Source organism: Oryctolagus cuniculus, chromosome 10 (assembly GCF_051225735.1).
Source record: "Oryctolagus cuniculus isolate XC-2025 breed Fujian yellow rabbit chromosome 10, ASM5122573v1, whole genome shotgun sequence".
Taxonomy (NCBI): Eukaryota; Metazoa; Chordata; class Mammalia; order Lagomorpha; family Leporidae; genus Oryctolagus; species Oryctolagus cuniculus.
The window spans coordinates 28,215,196-28,241,304 of record NC_142876.1 but is presented as its reverse complement, the minus strand read 5'-3'; the positions used below and the strand labels follow the sequence as shown (position 1 = coordinate 28,241,304).

The window sequence follows — 26,109 nt, the reverse complement described above, 5'->3', positions numbered from 1 at the left end:
TGTCCTGCTCCGGTCACCAAGTGCTACGCTCAAGGTCCACAGTAGGGGGATACGGAATCCACAAGTTACTCACCGACCATCTAGGTGGGAAGATTAGGCCACGATGCTTCAACTGATGATGAAGTGTTAACAGTCGACGATCGAAGGCTGAAGGTTATGGCATGGCCTTCTACTGCCACTGGACTTCAGCAAGAGGCCCGCCAGCACGCCCAGTCATGCCCACTCTGCAGCCCATCCAGATCCGCCCCAGAGCCAGTTCTCGAGGTTTCCCCACCACTGTGTTCAAAGCCCATTTCTCTGTGAGTCCCGCAGGAACTCCCTCTGGGCATCCCCCGCCCAGGGCCACCTGACCACTCCTTCCTCCAACAGCTCCCAGGTGCACCACGGGCCTCCTCCCCATCCCTGGAACGTACCCAAATGGGACAAAGGATGATCTCGGGGCTTTGGCGCACACACACAGCTCCTGCCTCAGACACCCTACTCCAGGGCCACCGCACCCCCAGTCTTCAGTGGCTGGTTCCTTCCCACAGCGCTCTCTCCCCAAGAAGTGTGGCCTCACTGAACACCCCTCCCTGGAGAGTTCCTGATGCTCCCTCCAGCACCTCGAGCTCTTGCTCTGTGCTCACTGCAACCTGTCACGACCCCGTCTCACTCCTATGTCACGTGCACTGCCCTCTCCACACTGAGCTCCCCAAGTCAGCAGGGCCACACATGTCCATCACTACCCATGAGACCCAGTCCAGGGCACGCACCCAGGCTCCAAACACATGTGAGACGCACATCGCAGGCTCATGGAAAGGGGAACCAAATTGGACCCTTGAGGAGGAAGAGGGTGGCATGGTTACTGCCAACAGCAGCCTGAAGGTCGGTGAGGAAAAAGGAAGCTCAGGCACCTGCGACACTCACGTGCCCGGCACAACTTAGTACACGTCACAGACTAACCTACTTTATCCTCAAAATAACTTGAAACAAAAACCATTCCCATTCATGTCAGAAGTGACCAGCCTGCCCAAGTCACTCAGCTCCTGAGGGCTGAGCAGGACCCCAACCCAGGTGGGCTGGCTCAGTACCCACGTGCCAGCCTCCAGACCCTGCACTTCGGGTGATCTCTCGTAGGAGCTCCCAGCCCCCAGTACCCACAGATGCCTCAAACCCAGAGAAGGACCCCCCGTTCCTTTTGCTGCACAGAGAAGATCCTGGTCTCAGCCACCCAGGACCTCTCCGTGGCCAACCCCACTGGGTACTTACTCTTTACCAACACCCACAGAGCAGCTTCCTGCATCAGTGCTTTCAGATAACATCATCATCATCAACGGGAGAACCCATGGCTCAGAGGCTCCAGTGGCCAGGACAACCACAAGCATACCATGTACCAGTGAGTCCTGATTGACACACACCTGAGCGTCCCACCCACCCACCAGCCCAGCCCAGCACTTACGGTTTCATCTTCCAGTCTGAGCTGGAGGCACCTGTCTCCCTCTTTGTAGTCCTTGGTTAACTCAGCTGAGCGCCACACTTCCTCAGGGTCAGGGATCCACACCCTCGTGTACTGAAAGATGAAAACCAGAGACTCAGACACGAAACAAAGCTGCCAGGGGTGAAACGCATCGCCACCTATGCAGGGCCTACCCCAACTTTTAAAGCCACATGCACACATCTTGCCATCTTCAAGACCCAAGGTGACCCAGTACCAGGATAACAGATAACTAACTCACGGGGCTGGCAGCAGACAGCACCTTCCAGGTCTTAGCAGAATATGCAGGATGACTGGCAAGGCTGCATCTGGCTATCCCCACCACCAGCTGCTCTGTGGTCTCCCAGGGTAGCACACAATAGAGTATCTGGTGTGGCTACAAGCAACGCCACACACAAAACCCAGCAAGACAGCACAGCCCATCTCTGTAGCTTGCCAATATCTGCTCCAATATTCTACCTTCAGGGACAAAGTCATTTTCTTGCAGACATCTTAAGGAAGCGGTCAACAAATCAATAGCATATTTAAGTATCCCAGAACAGTCAGTTTGTACGTTCTTGAAGCCAGAAACTTACCCTGAAAATCTCATCCCACCTTCCCCATTGCTATCCTGACTCAAAGACAGTCATTAAGCTGGCCAAGTCCTGGCATGGGAAAATCCCTGTCCCCAGCCAGTGGTGACACAGGGAGACACCTCCGGCGACTTGCCCAGCAGATGCTCAACCTGACTCAGCCATTCCCAGCCCCAACCCCATGTCAGAATCACACATGGAGCTCTGGAACCCCACTCCCATGTTCCGTTGCAGACCAGTGCCATGAGGACCCGAGGTGAGGCCGACGTATGGGGTACTCTCCACATGGCAGCATCTGGATCTGCTGGCTGTCATGAATTCAGTTCATGGTCATTTCCACTTAAGCTGTGTGCATGTGTGTACATGCACAGGGCTTCACAAAGTGCATGGAAAAAGGACTTACAAGATATTTTGGTGCAAAAAAAAAAAAATGAAACCAGTCCGCAAACATTTTGAGAACCCCATGTTTGTGTGGGCTTCAAAAAAAATTTTGCACCAAAATAAACTTACCTGTCCAATCTGAAGTACCCTGGGTTTGGTTTTTTTTTTTTTTCATCATCAAGGTTTATTTGCTCATGGATTTACTGATGGTTCTGTTGGTCAAACTACAACTCCAGAGTTATGATAAAATGGGATCACAGAAGTGTCAGATCAGCTTTAAGACAATTTTACTTTAAATCTACAGCATTAAAAAAAAAAAAAAACACTTCGAGTTTTGCTAAAAGTTTCTAACACCTGTGCGCCTAACTTCTTTGCTACAAAATTCCCAGCAAAGCTAAAAGCCACACTCAGTTATTTCTTCCTCCAACAACACTTGGATTCACAAGCAATAGTATCACATTACCTGATGACACAGAAGCCTCTAAATCTGGTACAAATGTAAAGGAAAAAAAAAAACCCACAACTTTTCATCTAGCATTGACAGAATGAGGTACTGAAAATGCTGCTCCGGATAATTTCAGGGGTTATTAGTCCACGGAACAACGTCTTGTCGTTCTGAGCCCAGATTTGGGGGTCGCATCACATTTACCTCGTCTCCACTAACTCAATTCAACTCCAATCACCGCTCTGCTTTTCTGCTTCTGTCAAGGGGAAGTCCCCAGTCCACATGAAGCGGACGTGCACGCGTTTGAGGACTTTGTTCAGCGATCTTAGACCTGGACACAGGCCTGGCATGGTTTTGTGGCCAAACAACATCCTTGGCAAACCCAGGAACAGGTCAGGCAGGACAGGGGCTCGGTCAGCATACTCCCCTCTGCTTGTGGGGCAGGCACCCCAAGCACCAGCCGACCAGGCGCCCACGCAGTGGGCTTGATTTAGGTCCTGCCTCTTGTGTTTTTCAACAATGTTGGCCTGCAGGGGGTCCCTGACCCCTGTGCCACACTCCCTTTCATGACTGAGCCGTGGAAGACGTATGGGGCAGAACCAGACGTGTACCGATGGGCAGGCAAACACCCTCAGCATCCCAGCTCAGGGTAGGAAGCCAGGGTCACTGATCGCTGGTATTACAAAGAAAGCTCACAGCATCCTAACCCTGGCTCTGCCTCTCACAGGGAGATTAGCCTCTCTCTCTACAGTTCAGTGCTACAGGACTTCAGATCTGCGAGCTTTCCAGTATAACCACCTCTAGGGAAAACTTCCTGAGCTCCGGGTGAACTCGTCCTCCCCACAGGGACTCTCGTTCACCCTCACCCAGGGCCACTCCCCAGCCAGCTGCAGCGACCTGTAAGACTCTGTCCCCAGCCAGCGCCATGGCTCAATAGGCCAATCCTCCGCCTAGCGGCGCCAGCACACCGGGTTCTAGTCCCGGTTGGGGTGCTGGATTCTGTCCCAGTTGCTCCTCTTCCAGTCCAGCTCTCTGCTGTGGCCCAGGAGTGCAGTGGAGGATGGCCCAAGTCCTTGGGCCCTGTACCCGCATGGGAGACCAGGAGAAGCACCTGGCTCCTGCCTTCGGATCAGTGCAGTGTGCCAGCTGCAGCGCGCCGGCCGCAGCAGCCATTACAGGGGCAACCAAAGGAAAAGGAAGACCTTTCTGTCTCACTGTCCACTCTGCCTGTCAAAAAAAAAAAAAAAATACTGTCCCCAAGCTCCAGCCTCCTCTGGTTCTCTCTGGTTTTACAGCTATGCTTCTGAGACCTCCCTCCAGTCAGTGCACCCAAGAGAGTCTGCCCCACGCAAAGCCTCCGCTCAGCGTAAACGCTGTCAGAACAGCTCAAGTAACAGTGACTGAGACAACAGAGGAAATCCGGGCAGGAGCCAAGAGGAGGTGACGGGACCGGGACCCAAGGAGCCCAGCCCAGCATGCTCCTGCCCGCGTGCGGCTCCATGTGGCGGACGTGACGGCGGCCAGCACCACAGAGCTCACGTTCCAGCTCTATCTCCAATTCTTACTCTGCCTTGATCTCTCTAGGTAGGTAAATCTCTTCCTAAACAGATTGAATCCACGTGGAAGGCAGAAAACTGGCTTCCGAATCTTCGCACACCCGTGGCCCCATCACAGCATCAGGGCACGGCGGGCTAGCAATGACACCGTGGGGTTCTTTGTTCCTCTATGGCAGGAGCTCAGCACCGCACCACCGAGGAGCAGAGCACAGGGTCTCAGCCCCCGCCCGCATCCAGCGATCAGCAGGCAGGCATTGTTCCAGGACTCCCTTCTGAGGCTGGCGTCCATGCAAGCTCAAGTCCCTGACACGAGCATAGAGCGGCACAGCACCTGCACATAAGCTACATACATCCTGAAGTCTCTAGACTTCTCATAACCCCTAAAACTATGCAAGCGCCACGCAATTTGTCAGGATCCTGCTTTAACGGTGCTCAATTCCATCATATCAAAGTAAATCGAAGAGTAAGCCTGACCTCATTATCGAGGGAAAGCCGGTGGCTTGGGAAAGCTCTGCCGGCCCGTCACCCATGCATCACCTGGAGAAGACGGCTGCCGCCATCACAGACGCGCCCAGAACCGAACTCTCCCGCAGCCTCCTGTTCACTTCCTCCGCCTCTACGGGGCCAGCGCCACCCCACCTGCAGCTGCACGTCAAGATCCTGCAGGGAGTGCTTACAAGTGCCCCGCCACGTGACACCCTGGACCACTCACATCCTACGTGGGCAAGATGGAGTTTCGTGAAGCACCCCAGATGACCAGGAAGGGCGAGCATGTCTGACGACCAGGCCAGGTGGTCCGATAGGTAACGGAGATTTGAGGGCTATCACAGACCGTTGCTCACGCGCCCACAGGCGTCTCCCCACCTGTGGCCACCCCAGCAGCTAGAGGCACTCTCCCAAGAGCCCCAGCTAAGGTGGAAACGCAGACCTGAGAAGAGCACAGACGTCTGTTCATACAAATCACCACACAGCCACCCAGGACGGTGCTGTGAGTCAGCGTGTGGCTCCACCACAACGTGGCACTGCTGAGAATTCCAGCCACCACCTGTGGACCTGCCTGAGGGACGAAGGGGTCAGAGCTGTGGCTTCCTCAGTTGAAGGAGGTGGTAAAAACTACTTGATATGAAGTATTCCAAAACTCAAACAAGAGCCCACGGCCTTAGAGTGCGTGGGTGTCGGACAGTGGCAAGGTGCACGGCGACAGCATATGGCGCACGGATTTTTCTGGAGAGCAGGATCCTGACAGGATCAGGAAATGGGAAAACAAGGCATGCTTATTCGGGGGGGGGGGGGGGCACACCCAGCAGTGTGGCGTAGTGGGTAAAGCTACTGCCTGTGATGCCAGCACCCCATCTGGGCACTGGTTCACATCCCAGCTGCTCCTCTTCTGATCCAGCTCCCTGCTAATGGCCTGGGAAAAGCGGCAGAACATGGTCCAAGTGTTTGGGCAACTGAAACCCATATGAGAGACCCAGATGAAGCCTCTGGCTTCAACCTGGCCCAGCACAGTCTGTTGCAGCCATCTGCAGAGTGAACCAGCAGATGGAAGATCTGTCTCTCCCTGTCTCTGACTTTCAAAAGGAGTAAACCTTTTTTAAAAAAAATAGAACACCAGCATCCATGTTCCACATTTGAATAATTAAATCTTTGTGGGTGGGGCCCAGGCACTGTATTGTGTTTTAAACTTCCCCAGTGATCAACATGTTTGAGAATTAAAACTACATCAGAGTGAACCTTGGGTCAGAGTGAGCCTCGGGGCCGAGGTGGACCTCAGGGAACAGAGAGCAGAGCACCTGGAATGCACACTCCCTGGAACCAGCGCCAGTGCCCCCGCTGAGCTTTACTAACACAAGTCATTGTAAACAGCAGTGCTTCCGAGACGGAGATGAGTGGAGTCATCACTCCTGTGGTATGGGGCAGAAGCCCAGGGTTAGGAGGACTGAATCTGCCCAAGTTGCTAAGAGCTGAGTCAGGAGAGAAGCAGAGAGCGTGGTGCCGGATGTGAAACCCTCCTGGTCCCACCTCCTGCAGAAACCCTAAGGTCATTTTTTTATTTTTATTTTTATTTTTTGACAGGCAGAGTTAGACAGTGAGAGAGAGACAGAGAGAAAGGTCTTCCTTCCGTTGGTTCACCCCCAAATGGCTGCTATGGCCGGTGCACTGCACCGATCTGAAGCTAGGAGCCAGGTGCTTCTCCTGGTCTCCCATGGGGTGCAGGCCCCAAGCACTTGGGCCATCCTCCAGTGCACTCCCAGGCCACAGCAGAGAGCTGGCCTGGAAGAGGAGCAACCGGGACAGAATCCGGTGCCCCAACCGGGACTAGAACCCGGGGTGGTGCTGGCGCCGCAGGCAGAGGATTAGCCAAGTGAGCTGCAGCGCCAGTCACAGCAGACCACCCCCGCTGTGTATTATACACAGGTAAAGTATGTCATCACACCTGCCATCGTCCACTTACAGAGATGCACCACAGGAAGCCAGCAGGCAGTCCCAGCGTCAACCAGCAGGCAGACTGGACTGCAGTTGTAACAAAGCCTTGTCTGAAGCAAAGCAGTCTGGGCAGGGTCCTGCGGGAACGGAGAAGGGAGGACCCCCCACCCCCAACTTGGCTAAGCCCCTCCCATGGCTAAGGGTCCAAGAGCAAGAATACCATTGTCCATCACCATAGGTATCCCTACCACCAACACAACGTCTGCAAGTTAGTAAGCATTCAAATCCTGCTGCGTCACTGGAATTGTGGCTCTGCCTGGGGTGGCTTGGCACTTTTTAGCACAGCAGAAAATGTCGTCACCAAGCACCCGCTCAGAACCTGAACTAGAACTCTGGGGAAGACCAGCTCCTGTCCCTCAGAAAGCACAGATGCCACCCAACTTCTCCACACAAGACCAGTCTGAGGTCAGGGCAGGTAGCAGCGAAAGTCACCAGCACAGGGCAATTGTGAGTTTCGAGGGAAACAAATTGTTAAAAGGAAGGAAGACCGAGCCCTCAGATGTCACCTGTACAAGGACGGCAAAACCAATCCCCACCCTTGGCTGGAGCTCCAAGTCTACGGGCAAAGTGACAGGAGGGAGGGCTGAGACCCCAGTGCTCAGACACAAACTCCAGGCCCAAGGAACTCACACCCCGTAAAACCTACCCCTTTATAAACTCCTAGCTCTTGGAAAAGGGGGACATTCACAGTCCTTCAGTGAGGCTGGGCAAACACACTCAAACATTCCTTAAGAATATCCTAAGTACCGTCTTCTGTTTGGTGTCGGTGTGTCCATCTGAAGCTTCTATTAAAATAGTTGCATGGAGGGGAAAGAGAAAAGCCACAGCCCAAGGACGTGGAGAGTGTCATTTCAGCACCCCAAGCGGGCTGGCACCTGGCCAGGTACTGCCTTGTAGGAAGCAGGAGAATACTTTACCCCGCCACGCCTGTGATAGGAAGAGGGTCCCATTCTAGCCCCGTGCAGAGTCAGAGTTGCAGGTCCAGGGCACTTGTCCCGACCCCATCATCGGGGCAGCTTCTACACTTCCAAGGCTTAGCTTCCTCCTCTGTACTGTGGGGGAAACGCTTTCCTTATCAGGGTTGTGGCTGGGATTAAAGAATGCAGGCAGAACACGCAGGACGGTACCCCGCACACACTAAGCGCTTGGTAGTTACTGTGGTGGCAGGACTGAGGCACTGGGAGAACAGGTGCAGAATTCCCTCCAGGAAAGCACAGGCCCCACCCAGAGTAATCCCAAGAGAGCCGTGTGCACGCAGTGTCACGGGAACACTGGAGCGCGTTGCTTCCAATCTATTTCCTGAGTTAATACCTCCCCCCACCCCCACCATGCCGGCAGCAAGTAAGCTTCTTAGTTTCCCTGTTTAATCATTCCTACGAAGGGCTCCCTAAACCAGTAACACCTCCCCCTTTCCTCAAATGCTCCCTGTAACACTGAAGCGGAGGGAATTATACGTAAATACAGCGGACGCCCAGAGCCAACAAAGTGATGGCAAAGTCATGGGCGATTTCTGAGCCGAACAAGCAGGCTCCTGAGACCCGATCCAGACCCCTCCCAAGCTCGCCTCACATTCTTTCTCAAAGGACAGGGAACCACAGTGGAGTTCACAGCATCCCAACATCTCAACCCATCCATCATCGGAGAAAGAAAAGTCTATTTGTGGCATCTGATTACGTCAGTCACAATCACATCTCTGTCTACATTCTACCTGTCTGTGAAGCTAACGCAGTTCCACGCCTCCAGGTACCCGTTTACTGCCCCGCAGGTGTAGTGAGGAGGAAGCAGTGTGTCTTGGGGTGACGCAAGCATGCAGTATACAGGGAGCATTGCCGCATCTTCTCATCCTGCCTCTTTTCACCATCTGTGTCTGTGTTGGTGGCGGGAGCTGCGGCTGATACCAGAGGCCTAGAAACAGCTCTAAACCAAACATGCTCACTCGGGGACTTCCTGGGTTTTGCTTGGTCAACCGTAACAGGGTAGTCTGTTTCCTCCTTCATGTCTGCTTTCAAAGAACCTGGAACGTAAATCCCTCCGTCTGCACTGGGTTCAGTGGAAAGACCACAAAAGCCCCCCCTCCCACCCCGGGACAAGGGAGCACGTGTCATCAGCAAATTGGCTTTGTGCGGCTGCCATGCTGAGCCCATTTAACCTGCTTGCCGCAGCAGCTCAGGAAGATTTACTCAAAGCCAGCCCAAGTCACGCAGATGTGTGCGCGCCTGGACCCAAACAAGAAGCTAAACTTTGTAGAAATCCTACTCATGGCAACACGGGTATGGCTCCTGGGCTTGTGAACTCTCCCTGCAGGCAGCAGTTCACTGTGCCAGAATTAAGCGATCTGCTGTCCTATTAAAAAATCAAGTCACATTAGACAGCCTTTCAGAGGATACCACCTTCATTTCCAGAGCTTATTGAGACACTCAAACTTTTTAAATCCATATATAAAGCCATCTTGGGAGAGCCATTTTCCTCTTGGCCCTGTGGGTTTACACTCTACAATAAATGATTAGTGTATTGCTTTCCCCAAAGAAATAGTCTTTATAGAAAACTTTTATTTAATAAATATAAATTTCGAAAGTACAACTTTTGGATTATAGTGGTTCTTCCCCCCATAACCACCCTCCCACCTGCAAACCATCCCATCTCCTACTCCCTCTCCCATCCCATTCATCATCAAGATTCATTTAAGAAATAGTCTTAACAGCTTGTAATCACCAAAACACTTCTTAGTCATAGCCCTAGAAATATTTACCAAGTCAGAGTTGGCTGGCTGCCATGTATTTTTCTAGACCTGTTCCATGATTTGACCACCTCAAGCAAAGCCAACCCTGCCTGGAGTTTTCTCAGGCTTAGCACTGTCCTGCAGACAGAACTCCAGTAATCCAAGTGGGAGGTGCACAGAAGGATTTGAGGAACCTGGGGTGACTACACCTTGCTCCAGCCCACGAGTGCACGGGTCTACTCTTGCTGCATCTTCTAAAGACCTCCTACCTCGGCATGCACGTGCCTTACACCTGTGTCCTGAGCTACGGCATTCAAAGAGTGCCTGCTGTTTAAGCCACCAAGCCCTGAGACCTTATGGTGCCTCTGACTGCCATGCGGAGTCCAAGGGCAATGACTACCGAGCAGACGTCATGCAGAACACACACTCGCCTATCTGGTGACCGAGCTCTCAGGAGTTCCCTCCCGAGCCACAGGGTAACCAGAGTGTCTAGAATGACCATGGATCCCTCCAACTCCTCCACACCAAATGCAGGCATCTCAGAGACAGATTGAGACACTCACTGTTCCTCTGTTTTCAGCGGAAAAGTGGGTCTGCAGCTTAGAGTAGCTGGCCTGACCCCCTGCATTCCCAGAGCTCAGAAAAAGAGCAAAGGCAAGGTTACTGTGAAATGCACGCTTCGTACACTTCAACCTGAAGGGTTCTGTGAGTGGGGTGAGGGTCAGGAGATTTACCGTAACAACCAAAGTGAACGTGAAAGAGCTTCACCTTCTCAAACTAAAATTTTGCCAAAAACAAATGGCTTGCTATAGATAACAGCATCACATATGGAGTGAGACATTGCAAAGAACAAACCAGCACTAACCAGCAGAGCTAAGTGATCCATGCAACCCTTCCCTAAACGAACTTCAATGCACAAAAGACCACGGGAGGAAAGAAAAGCAACTGGTCTGGCTTGGACACAGGCTGTCAGGTTTATTCCTTCCAGAATGACTTCGAACGCGGGGCAGGCAGTGTTGAGCAAGAGGGAACCAACTGCCGAAGCAGACAACGGTGGGGTCTGGTAGACGGGTTATACCAAGGCACGCGGACCTGCCTGAGCATCCAAACCGCAGCCTGGACAAATCCTCCACGTCCTGGGCTTTGGCTTTCCAATCAGGAGACTGAACGAAAATGAACTTGACACTCCTTGTGCGTTTATCATTCAACCACCTGCCTGACTCCCAGTAAGAGAGCTGCTCCTAAGATCTTCAATGTCCTCCAGTGCATCCACGGCAAGGTCAAGGTTCGAGCTCCACGTGAAGGCCTCTCTCTGATCAGAGATGCAGGAGTCCAGAGTTCAGGGTTTTATTGTCAGGGAGAAGGGCGCTATCATTATTCAGCAGGTGTGAGAAACAAGGCCCCAGGGAATCAACGCTCAACTCTGAGGCTGCTGCTCTCTAGAGTCAAATCGTGCCCTAGGAACCTGCGGGAAGTGGATGAAACTCCCTAAAAGGGAACCATTAGATGCCTCAAATAAACCACCCATCAGCCACTGCTCTTCTGCTGTGGCCACCATCTGCTGTGTTGAACGCAGCACCTTTTGGTTATCAGTTCACTCTGGTGTCTGTTTTCAGGGCTGACACAAGGATGAAGGACAGCACCACAGGGGGAGAGCATCCCACCACTCACAGCTAAGACACTGGCACCAGACCACCAGCAGATTCCCCACCAACACCACCACCAGGCCCCAACATCCCACCCCACACCTACCAGAGCTCAATACTGCCCAGCCTTGTCATCTGTCAGTGCACAGCTCGGACAAGACACACTGGCCACTGTCCCCGCACAGCGCCCCTCTCACGCCCATGTCCTGCACATGCTCGACCCTCTGCCCTCACGTCTGGAAGGGCCCCGTTCTTCAGGGAGCACGCTGCTGTTTTCAAAGGGTTTTCGCCAACATGAAGTCTTCGAATTCTGGCAGTGGGAGGCACAGGGTTCCATGGACACATATTACAGACGGAGGACAGAGTGCTGGGGAAGTCAAAGGACCCGAGCTCAGGTGCCTAAGGCAGACTGCACCCAGAGACAGACCCTACCTCCCCCCACTTCTACTTCTCCAAGGCCCCCCCCAACACTTTAAAGTTTATCTGAGGGATTCCGACTGGTCACTGGGACCCGTTGGTTCAACTCCGATCTTTCAGGCACCAAGAGCACGTCAGATTACGCTGACCTGTCCCTCAAATTCAACATCTCCCTCGAATCTGTTCCGATGCCTTCGTTGAAGGTTCCCTACATTGCCTAAAAACACACCACCCACGCTTGCCTAGTCTTCCTGCCTCCAACCTATCCCCACTCCCACTGGCTTTCTAGACCACTTGCTTCCAGAGCAGTTCAACTGGGCTTGGGGGCAAAACTGCCCCCTGGTGACACGTGGCAATGTCTTGAGACATTTTTGGTTGTCACAACCTGGGTGTGTAGCTGCTCCTGACATCTGGTGGGCAGGGCTCAGGGCTGATGGCAAACTTGGGATGAACAGAGCCACTACCTGTCCAGCCCCGAGCATCACCAGGCCAAGGTCAGAAAACCATCCCACGATGTTCATCTTTCAAACAAAAACCACCTCATCCTTCACGATGTCACTCCTCTGCTTTAAATAGCCCCTGGTGCATACAGAAGTTCACTCAGGAGAGTCCACAATATGGCCCAAGTGACCCTTCCTGCCACCACCACCGTTCCTGCATCCTAGCCACACCGGGCCATCGTCGAACACCTCTCAAGTCCCGCCGTCTGCCTTCGCTCAGGCTTTTTCCCTCTGCTTCAAAGTCTTCCTCCCCTCCCCCAGCTGCCATGCACGCTTTGAAGTCGGTTGAAATACTGCTTCCTTCGTCAAGCCTTTTCGCTCCTGCTGCCCAGCCCCTCACTAGGTCAGCCTTACACTGGATGACACTGACCTGCGTAGCTGCTTCTCCACAAGGTCATGGCTATTGATCTTTACGGCCCTGGCATACAGAAGCCTGCTGCCGTGACGCTGGTCAAGCAGGGGAATGCAGACACACAGCGTGCTCCAGCACGGCGGAGTCTTGCTGCTCATAGCCTCCCCCTTGCCAGAAACGCTGGAGTACCACCTGCACGACCCAGCAGCACCTACACGACTGTCACCAGCTCTGGGCACGAGGAACAGAGCTTGGTCCCCAACCACAGCACGCTGCCTGGCGATGCTGCTCTTCTCTCTGCAGTGAGCACAGCCAGGGCGCCCTTTACTTCTTGTATCTGTCTGGACTCCCAGTTTTGTGGGAATTTCTGGGCCCTGCAGACTAAGAAAGCATTTAGGCAACAGATGTGCCAAACGAACGTGAATGTGATAGGAAACAAAAGCTTCTCTAAACCTAACAGGAAGAAGGCCAGATCAGGCTCCTTAGCATTGGCCTAGTACCCTGATGGACCGTCCTGGATGCTCCCCTACGTCCCAGACTCCTACCCTGTTTCTATTAATGAGGAGCAGATCAACAGCTGACTTCTAAAATGTGCTTTATCACACAGGCCACCCATTTTCCATCTTTGGGGACAAGCAACCTCTACCAGGCTTGGGCTGAAGAGAAACACACAGGAACCAGAAGCCACCGAGGTCTCCTTGCCACCACCAGGTTCTGTTCCTTCCACAGGACTCTTCTCAAAGCCCTGCACAGGCTCCAGAAAACACGGCTCTCAGCCCTGCAGGAGCTGATGCCCTGCAGGAGGGGCCCTGTGACTGCTCAGGCACAATGGGGTTGGATACGTTTGCAACTTACACAGCTAGGAGCCGCTGGGGCACAGCAGGTAAAGCAGCAGCAGCATCCCACGTGGGTGCCGGTTCACGTCCTGGCTGCTCCACTTTTGATCCAGCTCCCTGCTAACAGCGGAGAATGGTCCAAGTCCTTGGGCCTCTGCACCTATGTGGCAGATCTGCATGACGCTCCTGGCTTCAGCCTGACCCAGCCCTGGCCATTGCAGTCACTTGGGGGAATGATCCAGCAGATGAAAATTTGAACTCCCCTCCCCATAACTCTTTCAAATAAATAATTCTTATTTTTGTTTAAAGATTTACTTAAGACAGATTTTTTAAATGGTCAACTAGTAGTTACCATCTGCCCCAGACTGGGACAATGACTCCACCAAGAAGCCAGAGTCCAGCTGAAGGCACTAATAACAAGCTTCAGGGCTCTCGTCTAATGTCCTAGGAGCACCTTCAGCGGCTGGAAAAGCAGCATCATTCACGGAGCAGGAAGACCAGGTCAATCAATGGTTTTGTGTTCAACGAGTGCAGTCTGGGGGAAAGGCCGGAAACAGGAGCTGGTGGTACTACAGCCGGCCCTGGGCCCTGCGGCCTGCTGCTCTGTAGCCTGTGGTTAGCTAGGGGCCTCCCTTCCTTCCAAAGTTTCCTGCCTGTCTTACCTCACAAGGACATCTAAAGGCAAGAATTCCCATCAGACCTTAAGTGTCTCGTATGGGCACAGGCAGTACTGTGGGGCACAGTGGTACACTCGGAGACGCGTTTTTGCTCTTAGGAGAGCCAACTGTGTCATTAAGCACACAAAGCATAAGAGGAGGAAACATTAATCATCAATTTAAAGTAAGGGGTAGAATGCGGAATCACCCCTGTGCAGAATCAAGTCCAGCTAGTGGCACCCGCCCTTACAGCTGCACAACGGGAGCCCCAGTGTTTGGAAGGAGCCCCAGGAAGTCCCCAGAGACCTGCAGCAACAGTAGAACATGGGGCGTGTGTTCCAGGCAGCGTGCAAGGAGAGCTGTCGAGAGCAAGGCCATATCGGCTGGGCTGAAGCCAGGGGCTCCTGGGGAGGTGCGGTGGGAGCAAAGTTCGAAAAGGCAGTTCAGAGCAACATCACAGCCCAGGGCGTAATCCCCACCCAGGGACTCTCGCAATCCTTCCCGCAGAAGCCAGCGGCGGCTTCTGAGTAGCTGGGTGATGAGCATGTAAGATAGCATGTTTCTGATGATCAAGCAAGAAACAAATGCAAATTGTTATCATTGCTATTCTTGGCACCTCCTACTGGAGCCCGGCACCACGTAAAGGGTACCCAGATGGCAGAATGAAAACGTTAAAACACAAGGCAAGGCAGACCAGTGAATAATTTATTACAATTTAATTACTCAACAAAACTCTGCCCCCAGATGGAACAGGCAAGATAAGAAAAGCCAGGGACCTCTGGATTCTAAGCAAATGAAATCAAGCCACTGTGAAGGCAGGAGGACAAATCCTTCTCCCCACAGGAGCACTGGGACAAGCCACGTTTCCAGGACAACTTGGCTTGCCTGACCACGCTACTCCCCTCCTCCACACACTTCCTGCGCTTGCCTGCAACATAATAGAATCCTGATACAAGCTTGCCCAACTGCACAGCTGCTAACTCATGCATGTCACTTGCTCCCAGCCTTTCCACATACCCAACTTGCTATCTTTATTTGGTATCTAACATGGACAGGTATACGGAAAGTTAAAAAAAAAAAAAAAACATGCTGGCATCCCATATGGGCATCTGTTCAAGTCCCAGCTGCTCCTCTTCCGATCCAGCTCCCTGCTGATTGGAGATGGGCAGCAGAAGATGGTCCAAGTGCTTGGGCCCCTGTACCCATGTGGGAGACCCAGAGGAAGCTCCTGACTTCAGCCCAGCGCTACCCACGGTGGCCATCTGGGGGTGAACCAGCAGCTGAAGCGCTTTCCTTTCAAACTTTGGTGGAGGGGATAACTCAGCCCACTTGGTTGCTCAAGCAAAAGCCTAGAAGTGGTTCTGCCTCCTATTACGTCCTCCTTGTATCCACACCCAGCGAGCCCCTGTACTCTTCTCCAAAGGGCGTCCTTGGTCTGACACTTCCCCATTCACTTGGCCTGCCCGTCTCACCCTCTTACCTGGCCTCTCCGTGTCTACTCTCAACTCCCACCCGGCATCCTCCGAACAGCAGCCAGGGTGCCTTTTGGAAAGAGCCCATCAGATCACGTCACCTCCCCGATCAATGAAGGCTGAGCTTCTGGAGCCTTCCAACCCTGCACGTCCCCTCCGTCAACCTCACCTCTGCCCATCGAGAACACGCCGCTGTAACCGTGCTGGCTCCTCTTCTCCCTTGGAGCCTGTCCATCTCCGACTCTCCTCCACAAGCTCTGTCCAGATTTTCGCACCTGCGCTTGTCATGGAAACCTCAGCTCCTATCACCCCCAGAAGGCTCCTTTGCTAATGCACTAACTAAATCTGGGTACTCCCTCTGCATTTTCTTCGGAGCACTTACCTCAAACAATCAGGTTCACCATGTGCCTGTATCTTGCTGATAGTGTAATAAATCTCCAGTGCCAAGAACTATACCAGGTGTATGACAGGCACTCAAATATGTGTAGGAGAACTCGTATGAGCCAGCACGGATGAGGTGTTTTACAGATGCTTCACCTCGAGGAGGTATGGACATTGCCATCGTCCTTGTTCAGTGCTAGATTCAGGAGGCGAGGCCTCTGGGAATTCCACAGATCTGGAGAGACTTCTTAAAGAGACAGAATGGGGAACACAGGAAGAGATCTCAGTGTGTGCAAAGGCACTGAGGAATCAGTCTTCAACAGCCACCGAATGGTGACAGGGGTGGCAAAGGTTGCCCTACGGGAGTCTGACTCTCCGTCACAGTGGAGTGCTCCTCACAACTCTTCCAGTGAAACATCAGTGCTGAGTGGAGTCTGCAGCCCATAGAAGGCGAGCAAGGCTGGGTATGAATTCGAGAATCCATCCTTCTCCATCCACACTACGCTGTGTTCCAAGAGAGACCAAAGGCTCCAGGCTTTGTCACAGGAACACAGGACAGGAAACCCAAGTGCCCTAGAAACTAGCTGCGGCACTCAAATCAGGTCTGGGGGAGACAAACTTTCTTCTTCGTAGGGGCAGAACCTTGGGCTGATGACTTCTGGCTCCCAGCACCGCCTTGTTTCAAGATAAGTATCAGTGGCGAAGCACAGCTCTACCAGGGAGCACACATCAGAGGCAAGCGCACGGCACGCCGTGGGCCCATCAGCAGGACTGGGCTGCGACTCAGCAAGCCTCAGTGCAACGTGCAGTCGAAATCCAGAAATGCCCCAAGGATAACCCCCGAGAGCCCGCCGCTGACCTCTCCTGGGCAATCTCGTTATTTGAGCAGTCTCAAATGAAGCCACAGCTACAAAGGCAACAAGAAGGAAGGTTTGGCAAGATGTTTTTTCTCAGCTGGCGCCACGGCTCAACTAGGCTAATCGTCTGCCTGTGGCACTGGCACCCCGGGTTCTAGTCCTGGTCGGGGCACCAGATTCTGTCCCGGTTGCTCCTCTTCCAGGCCAGCTCTCTGCTGTGGCCTGGGAAGGCAGTGTAGGATGGCCCAAGTGCTTGGGCCCTGCACCCCATGGGAAACCAGGAGAAGCACCTGGCTCCTGGCTTTGGATCAGCGTGGTGCGCTGGCCACAGTGGCCATTGCGGGGTGAACCAACGGAAAAAGGAAGACCTTTCTCTCTGTCTCTCTCACTGTCCACTCTGTCAAAAAAAAAAAAAAAATGCTTTCTCTTTTTAATTGCCAAAGAAGTGGTAAAGAGCAATCTGCAGCCAGCGGCAGAACTCATTCACTGCTAAGGAAACACTGAGGGGGTGGAGAACACAGTCCTGGGGAAGCCAAGCCCCCTGATCGTGGGAAATGAATCAGAAGTCAGCTACGTCATAACCTTGCACACTTCAGGGAGAGGAACGGCCAGCCGGGCCCTGTGCCCTCCTAGCCCAAGCACCTTTGGCAAGGGGGCAGCAGGCACTGCAGAGGTCTATCTCGCCTCGGCAGGATGAAGGCAAAAATAGGACGGAAGGAAGTGAAGAGGAGGAATGAAGAAGGTACCAATGCCAAGCCAAAGCACAGTGGCCAGTGGTCACCTCCATCTTCCCACCTGTGTTGATACACAAAGGTCAAGACTGCATGAGCAGGATGGCCGTGTTAAAATGTGGTCCCTTTTAAGAAAACAAAGGTAATCTCTGGGAAGAGTTAGGGAGAAAACAGCAGAGGAAACTGTACATCAGTTGGAGGGACACAGTGGACCTACGTGGAGGGTGAGGATGAGCACAACTGAGGACTCCAACAGCCCAGAGCCTCTGCACCAACATTGGAGAGTGAGCTCTCTGCTATGCCCTGGGAAAGCAGTGGCCCAAGTCCTTGGGTCCCTGCACCTGAAAACTGGGAGACCCAGAAGAAGCTCCTGGCTTCGGATCTGCCCAGCTCCAGCTGTTGCAGCCATCTGGGGAGTGAACCAGTAGATGGAAGCCCTTTCTCTCCCTCTTTCCCTCTCTGTGTTACTCTACCTCTCAAATAAATAAAATCTTAAAAAAAAATGTGGATAAGTGAATGTTAGTTGGTTTGTTTAGGATTAATTTCTCTTGGCAAAATAAGAAAAACATACAACAACCCTATATCAACGGCTGGGATTCTTGTTTGCTTTGTCCTCCCTAGTTTAGAAATCCAAAGTCTGTGGACAACCAGTCTATGTGCTCTGCTGTGTAACGCATCACAACTGTACATGATGACTTTGAACAGCTCTTGTTTGACTGTTCACAGGTTTTTTTTTTCCATGCAAATTGCTGAACTCTTCCCTTAGTATAGAGTTGGTCTTCTGTGTATTTAGTTAATTGAAAATAGATCTTAGTAGAGAATGGGACTGGGAATGGGAGAGGGAGGAGGTGGAGGGGTGGGACTGTGGGTGGGAGGACAGTTATGGTGGGAAGAATCACTGTATTCCTAAAGTTGTACTCATGAAAAGCATGAAGTTTGTATTCCTTAAATAAAAGGTTTCTTTGGGGGGGGGGGGTGGGACTTTGCACATAAACAGGGTTATAGAGACCAGAGATTCTTGCCACTTCAATGCCTGCTGGACTACAACTAAGTTTTTTTTTTTTTTTTTTTTTTTTTTTTTTTAAGATAAAGACCATAGTTCAGCAAGAATATAGGCAAGGATAGCCCTAAGAGAAATGAGTCTGCAAACTCAGAGTGGCCTTGGATCCAGTCTCTTACCTCAGACCTCCCGTGAGTTGCTAGCAGATGGTCAGCCTGAGAAAACTAAGCCAAAGGGTCTGGCAGTCAGGCCGTTTTAGGAATGCTGCATGGCCTGGTCATTTTTTTTTTTTTTTTTTTTTTGATAGGCAGAGTTAGAGAGAGAGAGACAGAGAGAGAGAGAGGTCTTCCTTCCGTTGGTTCACCCCCAAATGGCCGCTATGGCCAGCACACTGCACTGATCCGAAGCCAGGAGCCAGGTGCTTCTCCTGGTCTCCCATGCGGGTGCAGGGCCCAAGCACTTGGGCCATCCTCGACTGCCCTCCCGGGCCACAGCAGAGAGCTGGACTGGAAGAGGAGCAACCAGGACAGAACCGGGACTAATATCCAGAGTACCGGCGCCGCAGGCAGAGGATTAGGCTAGTGAGCCGCGGCACCAGCCTGGTCATCTCTTATACATACAGACTGCTCACCTGGAGGCACTGTGGCATAGTAGGCTAAGCCTCCACCTGCAGCACAGGCAGCACACATGGACGCTGGTTCATGTCCCAGCTGCTCCTCTTCCAATCCAGCTCTCTGCTTATGCCCTGGGAAGGCAGTGGAAGATAGCCCAAGTGCTTGGGCCCATGCACCCACATGGGAGACCTGGAGGAAACTCCTGGCTTCAGATCAGCCCAACTCCAGCCATTGTGGCCACTTGGGGAGTGAACCCACAGATGGAAGACTTTTCTCTCTGCTTCTCAAAGACTAGAAAATCTTATCAAGAAAATCCATCCAATTGGAGTTTCTTAATTCTACCTGCCTAAGGAGCTTTATTTTAGTGAAATGCAACTTCTGGAGAGACATTCGCACTCTGGGAACGACGCACCCCAGCAGCAGCAGCTGAGCAGCAGTCAGGATCCCCTGCCCTCACTTGCTGTATAAGCCAGGGACAGGGCACCCTCTTACCTCTAAGGTGCAACACTACTAAGTTTCCTCTTAGCTTCTTGGCTGGTCCCTACCTGCTATAACAGCACACCTGCTGGCCTCCAGGCCACACACTCCCTGAGCCAGAAATCGCATGACAACCACACCCTCTCAGTTGGAGAGGACAGGTAGAGACTACCTCAGTGTGTAAGGCACCATGGCCTGGTCTCTTCCTATCTAATCTTTGAGGGAAGAAGCAGTCTAGGAATCAAGATTGTAAAATAGGGGGAAGGCCAATGATGGAATTCTAAAGAGGCAACATTCCTTTTACCCTAAATCAATTTCCCATCTCAAAGTCAAATAAGGCTAATACCAGGGTTTCCACAGTCAAATGCTTGATTTCTGTTCAACTAAATCCTTTCAGAGAAGGTCCTATAAGTAAGAATCAACACGACAGCTCCTCATGCGTGACTCTCAGACCCCTGAGCATCTTGGGAGTTGACCGCCCTCTGGGTTCTCTCCCAGCATGCTGAGTTTACATGGTCACATGCCATTCAGTCTGACAGGGCGTGACACCAAGCTGTGAAATGTTTTGGTGGGCTTTAAGACAAACTTTTCAAGTTCTCCAAGGGTAGGGGATGATGGGATGCATACAGACTCTTCACCCACTAGAATTATAATGGACATAGTTTGCCTTTCAGTGAACATGAATTTGCAAAAGCACTCAAGTATGACAATCAGGAAAATTCAAACTAAGACTACAGTGAGATACTCTTACACACCACCTGCTATGCACTCACCCTAACAACTAAAAACAACCACACCCCCAAAAGCACTGGAAAGGGTATTGGGAAATTAAAAAATTGTTGGAGCTACACAGAGCTCCAATCTGCTGGTTCATTTTCCAAATGTCCATAAACAGCCCGGACCAGGCCATGCTGAAACCAGGAAACGGAAACTAAAGCCAGGTTCTCCCACATCCATGGCAGGGACATAACGACTTGAGCTGTTACCTGCTGCCTCCTGGGGTGTACAGGCACAGGACACTAGGATCCAGAGCAGAGCCACAATTTAAATCCAGGCACTCCAATACGGGATACCAGCAGATTAACCGCAGGCCCACCACCTGCCCCTCAACCTGCAGATGCAAGGATACTTCAAAAAGTGGACTCAAAAGGTAAGTTTACTTTAGTGCACCCGTTTTCCAGTTTTTGTTGCCAAGAACCGGAAATAACAATGCATATAAACAGAGGAGTGAACACAATCTAGCAGATTCACACTGCAGAACACTCAAGAGCAATGAGAATAAAGAAAGCATATACCACTCCGCACAACAAGGACAAATCTCGAGCAAACCACAGACATCAGAACACGCACCAGGTGCCAGCACTCAGTGCCGCAGTCGAGACTACTCTTGGGCCATCTGCACTCCATACTGGAGAGCCTGGATATGAGCCCCAGCTCCACTTTCAATCCCAGCTTCCTGCTGGTATCCACCCTGGGAGGCTGCAAGTGATGGCTGAAGTAGTTGGGTCCCTGCCACTCCCATGGAAGACACGGACTGAGCTCCTGGCTCCTGACTTCAGCCTGGCCCAGCCCCAGCTGGTGTGGGTATCTGGGCAGTAAACAAGTGGACTGAAGATCTCTATCCTTCAAACAACACGAAGGTAAACTTAAGTATGAAAAAAATGCTTAAAAGGATATTATGTTATCTGATCCCATTTACATCAACTTTAAAAGCAAGCAAGGTCAACAGCAGTGTTAGAAGTCGGGATACCACTGATATTTACCAACTGGAAGGGCACCAAGGGTAACTTCCAGGATCCTGGTAACTCCTGGCTTTCCCCACCCCCCTCCCAAGATTTATTTATTTGAAAGGCAGAGTTACAGGGAGAGAGAGAGACAAGGAGAGGGAGAGGGAAATGGAGAGGGAGAGAAGTATTTTCCATCCACTGGTTCAAGTCCCCAAATGGCCACAATGGCCTGGGCTGTGCCAGCCGAAACCAGGAGCCCGGAACTCCATCCAGATCTCCCACATGGGTGGCAGGGGGCCGGGTATCTGGGCTGTCTGCTGCTGCTTTCCCAGGCACATTAGCAGGGAGCTGGATCAGAAGCGGAGCAGCTGGGACTTGAACCAGTGCTCATATGGATGCCGGCATCACAGGCAGCAGCTTAACTCCTGCACCACAATGTGGGCCCAAACTCTTGGCTCCTGATCAGGTACTGTATACAGTGCCTGTGTTCAGAGCAAAGGATCTGCTGTTCATCCCTGGGTGGCAGCCCAGCTGGGAGTCTCCAAGGGGATGCCTGCCTGGATCCTACCTCCGAGTCTGCCCTAGGTCTCCTGACCACGGGGCACAAGGACAACACGTGCAGGCACAACCCAGAATCCCCTCCTCAGAAAGGCGTGGGGAGGGGCTGTGCCTGTCACCAGTCCCTTCTGTATTCTCAATTTTCAGTTTTATTATGGTAAAATGTAACAAAATTTACAATTTTACCCATTTTTAAATGCACAATTTAGTGGCATTAAGTACATTCACATTACTGTGTAACCATCACCTCTGTCCATCTCCTAAACTATCACTCCAACTGTAAGCACTACAAGAAACCATCACCAATCGGTGCCACTCTTTAAAGGCACAGGAACTTCAAAATGACATGAAGAAAATCAGAAGATGGTGTGTCTCATTAACCTTTTGAAGCCCCACTGTATGGCAATTGCCCAGATTCTGATCATTACACATGGGGTACAGGTATTGAAATGTCATACTACACCCCACAAACATGTACAGTTACCACGCCAGTTACAAATAATCTGATTATTTATTAAAGGCACAAATGAGAAGGAACTGCAGAGGTAGGACCTCAGCAGGCCCTGGGTGTAGCTGGACCCTACAGTGGTCTGGCTGTGTGGATCAGATCAAGCAAGCTGACCACCAGGTTAACCACCCTTTGCTAAAGGGAGACCAGTGGGCGGTGGGGGAGGTGGTGCCCTCGGCCGCTGGGCAGCCAACAGACGTTCCAGCCTCCTTGCAGCAAACCTGCCTGCAGAGCCCCGCACTCCAACAGCTTCTCTCCCCTTGTCCTTTCAGTGTTCGACACACACACACACACACACACTCCCAAAGCAGACATTTCCAGAGAGCATATAGGGGAAACGCATGGTGACGTGACCCACAGCCACCCCTAGTCTGACAAAAGGCCAGATCTGCGGATGACGTTCATTTCACCAACACTCAACCCAAGGCCCCCAGGCATTACGTGTCACAGTAGGACAAATTCAACAGGAAAGAGAACTCCCTGGAAGGAGCTACCTCATCAAAATCCTCACGGCGAGACCTAGACAACATTAACAGGACATCTGCCACATACAAGGGACTGAGCAAGTTCCCTTGCTAAGAGAACTTAAAACACACACACACACACACACACACACACGAGGAGAGCCAGCACTATGGGTAAAACCGCTGCCTGTAGCACTGGCACCCCATGTGGGTGCCGGTTTGAGTCCTGGCTGCTCTACTTCCGATCCAGCTCCCTGCTATTGTCTGGGATAGTGGTGGAAGACCACCAAAGTCCTGGGGCCCTTGCACCCAGGTGGGAGACCCAGAAGAAGCTCCTGGCTTTGGATCAGTGCAGCTCCAGCCATTGTGGCCATCTGGGGAGTGAACCAGTGGATGAAGACCTCTGTCTCTGCCTCTGCCTCTCTGTAATTCTGCCTTTCAAATATTTCAAAGACACACACACACACACACACACACAGGCTTCTGTGCAACGTGCTAGGGGCAGGGGGTGGGGGAAGGGGAGAGGTGTCCCTGCTCTAGGGAGGTACATGGGCATGAACTGGGGTAGTCTGATCATTTGTGCTGCTTGCCTCCCCATCCCACTCTGTCCAAGCATCCATATTTCATCTTGAGTGTTTCTTTACAATATTGTATTTGATCATTAAGCTAAAAAGTAACCAGGGAGCAGAAGCTAAGAACAACATTTCTGTGCAGCCAATAGCAGGCGCAACTTGGGAGAAAATAGTGAGTCACCTGAGACTGAAATACGCCTCCCACAGATGCTCCCACTCTGTCCCCATGTGACGGTTCCAGCCCACCCCCTCCTCCTCTTCCACCCTTCAACAGGTCCACAAAGCCGGGATTCAGGTCAACCCCTGCAGGGGCTCCTACCCCCGGTAGCCAAAGGATGAATCATCTCCCAGTCTAATGTGGCTGACAGCACTGGGTACAGATGACCCATTCCTAGAGCCCCCGAGACCCTGCCCCCACCCCAGCCCCCTCACCCCAGCAGGAGGCTCCCCAGCCCTCAGGAAAACCAAGACTTGGCTGTTTGTAAGTAACTAACTAGCAACCAACAAAAGCCAACAGAAGGCTTGGGATTTTTCGAGCAGATTCACACACTCTGCACACAGGTGATTCACCCAGCAGCTACTGCGAAGGTGGTGGGAAAGGGGAAAAATGCCCAGAGAGAAAGTCCTCATTGTGCAGGTGGACAATCCCCACACTGTGCTACAACATGAAAGCGCCCTGCCAAAGGAGGAGGTGCCACACCCGGGCCGGCTGGGCAGGGGGCCTGTGTTTTGGGTCACAGCTGGTGAATCAAGTGTCCTCGGACAGAAAGACAAGCTGGGCGCTGAGAGCTTTATTTCTGGAGAACTGTATTCAGTGCAAGTAACGTTCACCACCCTGATTCACACAGACAGCCTTCGGTGTCCTGCCCCTCTGCTCCCTAAGCTTTGTGAGAACACAAAACCCAGAACACAGACATTCTCCACTGTACACAGGCAACCAGGAAAGGGGCCTTTTCTGCCTCAGTTCTTCCACACTGCCCAGGTTCTTGGTCATAGGACTTGAACTTCTACCTGAAATTCATGTGGTTCAACAATACCCTTTTGTACAAACACAAACACAGCTGTCAGAGGAACATGGTGTACTGGTGACTACAATCCACAGAGCAAGTTAGCTCAGCGCCACTGCAGGAGCACACGTGAGACCGGCAGCTCAAAGGAAATGTTCTTCTATCACAAGGAAACCTCAAGTGTGACAGCGACCAGGCCCACGAAGACCCCAAGGGCTGGAAGAGGATTTAAAAAGAGGGGCAAATAAGACAGGGGTAGGCAAAACAGCAGCCCTCAGAGTCACCCATAAACCATGCCTGGAGCCCTATTCCCTAGGTCAGCAGACTCCAGGACCCAGGCCTTGGTCTCAGGATGCATCACAAGCTCTGTGCTCCAGTACTCTGGAACACACCGCCACCTGCAAGAAGACCATCTCTAGTGGAGAAACACCTTAAAACTCCGAACACCTGACCAGAAGAAAACTGTGCAACACTCTTTCCATATTAGTCGGCAATACCTATATGTAAAATCATGCTTAAAACTCCAGCCCAGGGCCAGTGCTGTGGCGTAGTGGGTAAAGCCGCCTGCAGTGCTGGCATCCTATATGGGCACCAGTTCGAGTCCCAGCTGCTTCACTTCCAATCCAGCTCTCTGCTATGGCCTGGGAAAGCAGTAGAAGATGGCCCAAGTCCTCAGGCCCCTGCACCCGTGTGGGAGACCTGGAAGAAGCTCCTGGCTTCAGATCAGCGCAGTTCCAGGCATTGCAACCAACTGGAGATTGAACCAGTGGATGGAAGACCTCTAACTCTTTCAAATAAATAAATCTTAAAAAACACTCCAGCTCAGACCAAGAGACCCTCTGCTTCCTCTGCCTAAGGTAAGGACTGTGCACAGACACATCAGTGTGTTACTGCGGTCACAGCACTCTGGGCCCCCAGGCCTCGCTACCCAAGGGCATGTCTGGCCTAACCTCAACTCACACCTCATTCACGGATACCCTTTCCCAATCTCCACCTGCTTCAGAGCCGAGACCGTTAAGTTACTGAGGTTCACTTCACCTTGGCTAAAAGCCAGAAGCTATCATCTCAGTGTGGCTGGGCAACAGCCCAGTTCAGGAAGTGCACTTACACCCGCACATGCCTGGGGGTTCTCCTTCACCCAACAGCCAGTTCTTCAGACACCAACTGGGGGACCTCCAATGCTACCTGGAGTCAGCACAGATCCCACAGGCTGGGGCCCAGGCCCACCAGGCTGACCCTCTTGAGACACCAGCTCCAAGTCCCAGATGTCCCCCTGTGCCTCTGACCAGCCAAAAACAGGGGTCCCATAACCCCCCCCCCCAGATATTCATAGTTTCCTAGAACAGGCCATAGATTGTAGGAAACACATTACTAATACTGGTTTATTATAATGGAAACAACTTGGGAACAGCCAGTGAGAAAAGATGCATAAGGCAAGGTACAGGGAAGGCACCCAGAGCCTTGGTGCCCTCCCTCGGCACACCACCCTCCTAGCCCAGTGGGATGGTCAGCAACAGACACTCCGCAAAGCTTTTCGCTTGGACATAGGCATAGGCTGATCATGTCATTAGCCATTGGTGCTTAACCTCCAGCCCCTCTCCCTTCCCCAGAGGTTCAGAGTCAGGAACCCAGGTCCCAACCATGAGCCAAGGCTTTCAGTCCATCGTCACCCACTGGCCAACTCAGAACCACAGAACGCC

At 52.2% G+C, this 26,109-nt stretch overlaps 1 protein-coding gene across 2 annotated transcripts in view; it reads right to left on the bottom strand.

Annotated features, from left to right (window-relative positions):
• MYO5B (myosin VB) overlaps positions 1-26,109 on the bottom strand; it is a 329,807-nt gene that overhangs the window by 198,497 nt on the left and 105,201 nt on the right. For both annotated transcript variants that reach the window (XM_070050187.2, XM_089305758.1), the window contains exon 2: positions 1,439-1,549. In XM_070050187.2, the coding sequence (XP_069906288.2) occupies positions 1,439-1,549 (111 nt within the window). The remainder of the gene's footprint in view (positions 1-1,438; positions 1,550-26,109) is intronic.